General features: G+C 50.1%; 1 protein-coding gene across 1 annotated transcript in view; it reads right to left on the minus strand.

The window, feature by feature from the left end:
- Nucleotides 1-4,561: 4,561 nt before the first annotated feature.
- PAX1 (paired box 1) overlaps nt 4,562-4,903 on the minus strand; it is an 8,370-nt gene continuing 8,028 nt past the window's right edge. Inside the window, 1 exon segment of the mRNA XM_024750781.1 lies at nt 4,562-4,653. Coding sequence (XP_024606549.1) covers nt 4,562-4,653 — 92 coding nt within the window.

Raw genomic sequence — 4,903 nt, forward strand, 5'->3', positions numbered from 1 at the left:
GGTTTCAACTGGTTTCAACTCCAAAGAAGAGACTAGACTAAATTGAGTATAATTGTTCCAAGTGTTTAGAATTCCCAAGTTGGATTGTTACTAAATGTGTGGTTTCCCTGTTATTGCCTTGAAAAAAGAAGACAGTGTGATTCCTTCTTACTCGGTTCTTTTTTAAGTTTGAGATCCAACAGTTTGGCTAGAAATACCTCAGCCACAGTGAGTGAGGCTATAGTTCAAACAGCAAGGTCAAGGTGAAGACCAAATACCATTTTGTACGTAATTCCCGCCCATTAAAAGAAGAGAATCAAATGTTTCTCATTACATAGCCTGCCTGGATGCACAACCCTTTGAGCTGAGTTCCTCGGGCACATTTTGGCAAGATTCTAAATTCATATTACCTGGCCTAACATGGAGCAGGTAGAGTTTCTTTTGAAATGAAACCCTGGCCAGTATAATTCCACCTAGAGGAACTGATGCCAGTGGGCTTTAACCCAGACCATCGCTCCATTAAATAAATCCCATCCTCCTTGACAGAAGTCAAGAAACAAGCAAACAGGGAAGCACAGTTGTCAATGAGCGGGGTCCACCCAACAGGAGATTAAGGCCACATGGTTTTCAAGTGAATTGGGGATAAGTAAAAAGAATGCTGGTGCCATTGTTGGATGTTTACATTTTATTCCTATCCAGTATTTCTTCAAATGAGGGTTTTCCCCACCACTTTGTCTCCGTCTCTCTTTCCTGACCTAGAGAGATGGTGTCCTTTCAAAGAAAGGAAAACTGCATTCTTCAGCCCCTGGCAGCTTTGAGCACCGTTGGGTGATCTGTAGGACAAGCCAGGATGTCTTCAGGAAGGACAGACCTCTGTGTCTCCTGTCCTTTGGTTTGCTTTCTTTCCTCCTTGCCCCAAAGCAGCCACCTTTCCTAGGGAAGTTCTTACAATCCATTCTAAGCCCTTTCTCCAATCATGAATGCCACAAAACCCAGTCTTTATTCATTTAAAGCACAAAGCTGGCCCTCTTTACAAATACTCTGTTTCTAATAAACCCTTGTTGATATGCATCCATTCAAGAGAATAAAGTGAATATGCTAGAGCTGGTGGTGTGCAAAGATCAGATCTCCAGACCGCATCTGTGTGCACCCAGCACAGCGCTGTATGTACCTTTAAAGCACAAACACAGAAACAGAGTTCTGCTGTCTGCATTTTTTTTCCTGGAAGGAATCATTAAAAAACTGTAACAGCGTTCACCTTTAAGGACAGAGATGAGGACAGGAAGAAACTTTCACTTTTCATTTCAATGTTTCTGTGCTGCTAGAATTTTCTAACGATGTACATATATTACTTTCATTCTTTTAACAAATCCAAGGGTTATTTGAGTGGTTACATGTCATTTTCTGTTTATTTTATTTTTGGTACTTTATTTTTTTAAATTTATTCTTAAATTAAAAAATAATAAAAGGCAGGTACTAGTGCAAATTGCCTCTAGAGAGTGAGTCTTTCTCAAATTATTCTACCCGACATGGTACTTTGTAAGCTTATCATAAGTCCCCAGAACAGAGAGACCAACATGCAGGGAGAACAAAAATGCAATCCTTAATGGGCTCTTTTGAAAAGTGTTTCAATTCTGAGTCCTTCCATCAACCATAAAAACGACTCCCCTGCCCTTTGTTAACAGCGAAAAAAGAATCATCTCCAGACAGGTGAAGCAACACCAGGGCTGGACTTCCAGCAGGCCAGTGGTGTCACCGCATGGGAGGGTGCATTTCACAGACAGGACACCGAGGCTTGGCGAAGTCACAGGCCTCCTCCCCACTGAATGGAACAGGGATTTCACCTAAGCTCGCTGGGACTTTCCAGGGCCCGCAGCCTCCAGGGAGGAGGGAGAGCCCTGCGTATCCCTCAGGACATGACAAAGCGTGCTGGCCCTCTGACCAGATGCTGTCCATCCTCCGTGAACGCGCCCTCAGCGCCAGCGACCCTGGAAGGCCCTCCTCCAGCCACAGCACACGGGGAGCTGCGGGGGACAGACTTGGAAAGTGCCTCCCTTTGCAGGTGGCAGCCTCCATCCTTCCTGGACTGCATTTTCCAGCTCTTCTCACCCCTGATCCCAGTCAGCCCATACACAGAGCACGACAATGGCAGAGAAAAAAAGGATGACAGCAATGAGAGATGGATTCTTCTCATTTCTTCCGAAAAGGTGAGGTGCTTTCTTCCTGGCCCAAACCAGCCAGTCCTCCAGGCAGCAAGGATGGATGTGTGAGATGCTGTGGACGACTGAGCACGTCAAGCTCATCTAAATACTTTATTCCTGTTATCATTATGGGCAGCCTCTCTGCAGGAAATGCTGGCACAGAAGGCTGAGGACCCCAGGCTCAAAGTCTGAGCCCCAATCCTGGCTCTCTAAGGAGATGGTGTCACCCAGTTTCCATGTCCAAACCCTGTGATCCAAAGCTTGCTGTATGTGATCCAGAGAAATAAACTAGGTCTCTAACCCTCAATATTCCTGTTTATAAAATGGAACTTTTTGTATAAGCAAGAGACTTTGAAGACCTGGGAAGAAAAGCCTCTATATGAAAAAAAGCAGATATTCTTTTCATTAGTTTTGATGAATACCTCCATCAGGTACTATTGCAGTGAGATGCAATGAAAATAATTCCCCCACCGGTTCCCTCCAAGCCGACAGCTCCACTTACAAGCAAAACCTTCAATTTGAAAATCTCTGCTCTCAGTTTTAGAAAAGCAAACAGTGGGAGGAAAAACAAAACAAGTAGCCAGAGACTCCTCTGTAGTGAGAAATCCCTAGGTTATTTGGTAGCCTGTGATAGTTTTCTTTAGCTTTAAATGTTAAAGAATGTTCTGGGAAAGTCCTCCATTGTTCCTCACTGCCTTCTGCCCATTTTTTCCCTCTAAGAATTAACTTCATTTTAGGATGGTTTCTGCATTCTGTCTCTCTACCTCGAGTTTCCAGGGACCATCCCTGAAAATGTTCCTCCCCTCTCATTTTCTCTTCCACCTCAACCTGGGTTACAAAGTGTTAAGGAGTAAACCAATAAAACAAACCCCTCTTTGCAGGATCTTAGTTCCCCCAACCAGGGATCGAACCCGTGCCCCCTGCGTTGGAAGCATGGGATCTTAACCACTGGACTGCCAGGGAAGTCCCAGAACAATTCCCTCTCAATAGTGTTTATGCTGGAAACCCAGGGGCTAAGTCATTGAGACATACCTATACAACACTCCAGTCTGGACACAGACTTGCTTACCCTTACAAAGCACACATACAGATGCTTTCCTTTATTCAAAGGTAGCCATGGTTAACAGGTGATGTCAGACTCTCACCAGTGACATTTTTCTGACTACAGAGATTGAAGTTTTATGTCCAGGGTCCTGCCACCAGTGCTCCTGAACTTGGGAGCAGTGAACGGAGCTTGTGTCCTGCTCTAGAAGACACTTTCTGGATTTTTCTGACCCCCATCCCTTTGCAAGCCAGAAGCCAGATTGCACCTTTGTACCCGGAAGCAGTTTGTCGTTTAAATTAACAAATGTGCTGACCCCTGAATACCAAAAAACAGTGTTGATGTGTCTACCATATGCCAGATTCCCTCCTGTTGGGTGTGGAGGGGTAGGAGGGGGCGCCCCCAGGGCACGCATGGTTTTCTAACTACAGAAAACACAGTGGCCCCAGTGCCCCTACTCCTACCCCAGTCTTCTTTGGGGTGACACTATCTCAGAGGAAGCAAAGAGAAGCCCAGCCACTGGGCACTGAGAAAACATCCAAAGAAGAATATTTCCTGATAATATCCTTGGGCGGGGGGGGAAGAAGGGACAGTTCACTGAGGTTTTGTCTGGGTTCATGGTTATAAAAATATGAAATAAAAACTGTGGCTTCTCCATTTCCCAGGTTGGAGCCCCTCGGTGAGGCCTGGGGCCCCCGGAGGGGTGGAGGCTAAAGAGAGGAGGGCCTGTCGTGGAGACTGGTCTGGTGCTCTCGGCAAGGGGGTGAGGGTCCGGGCAGTGCCAATAAGGAGAGGCAGAGTCGTGACTTGTAAAGGCCAAGGAGAGAAGACGGCGGACCCGGCTGGACCACAGGAAAGGGAGCCCACGTAGACGGGGAGACGGAGGGAGGAAAGGAAGCGAGATAGAGAGGAAAATGAAGAGGGCTAAGGTGGGGAAGGAAAGGAGGCTCAGGAGGAAGGAGGGAAGAAAGGGAGGAAGAAGGGAAGCGAGGCAGAGCGGGAAAGAGGGAGAGAGGGGAAGGGAGAGAAAGGGAGGGAGGGGCGGCGCCAAACAGCCCGGGGAGAAGTAGGAAAAGACGCTGGAGGCCCGCTGGACGAGGGAGGCCACGTCAGAGCAAAGGTCGCGGCGACGAAGATGCAACAGTCTGAAGCCAAAGTTCAGAGAAGCCGAAAACCCCGGCCGATGGAGGAAGCGCGGCTGCCGGGCGCGGGGCCGGGCGAGGCCGGGGCTGATGGGCACTTCGGCCGCGGCGAGTCCTCGGGTCCGCGCCCCACTGCGCCCGTCGCTCCGCCGCCGCCTCCGGGCTCGGGCTTGGGCTCGGCTCACGGACGCGCGGCCCTAGGAGGTCGAGGCCGGAGCGGGCAGTCCGTGTAAGCTCCCGAGGCCGTCGGGGGCCTTGCCGCCGGGACTGGGCGGCTTCCGGTCGGCCACTGCGGGAGGAAGCACACGGCGTGGGGTCACTGCCGGGAGCTGCGCCGAGCGGGAGACCCGGGGACCGCGATACCCGGGAACACGGCCGACAGCGCAGGGTCCCGGGGAGAAGGGGCAGCGCGCGCTCCACATCTCGGGGTTGCAAGGAGGCAGCGAGACCGCGCTCCCCGGAGCCCTCGGCACCCACCCTTCGCGGCCCCGCGGAAGCCTCTCGCCCTCCCAGCCTGGGTCGCGGCTCTCCGCGCAGGA

Source organism: Neophocaena asiaeorientalis, unplaced genomic scaffold, assembly GCF_003031525.2.
Source record: "Neophocaena asiaeorientalis asiaeorientalis breed wild unplaced genomic scaffold, Neophocaena_asiaeorientalis_V1.1 scaffold567, whole genome shotgun sequence".
In the NCBI taxonomy this organism is placed as follows: Eukaryota; Metazoa; Chordata; class Mammalia; order Artiodactyla; family Phocoenidae; genus Neophocaena; species Neophocaena asiaeorientalis.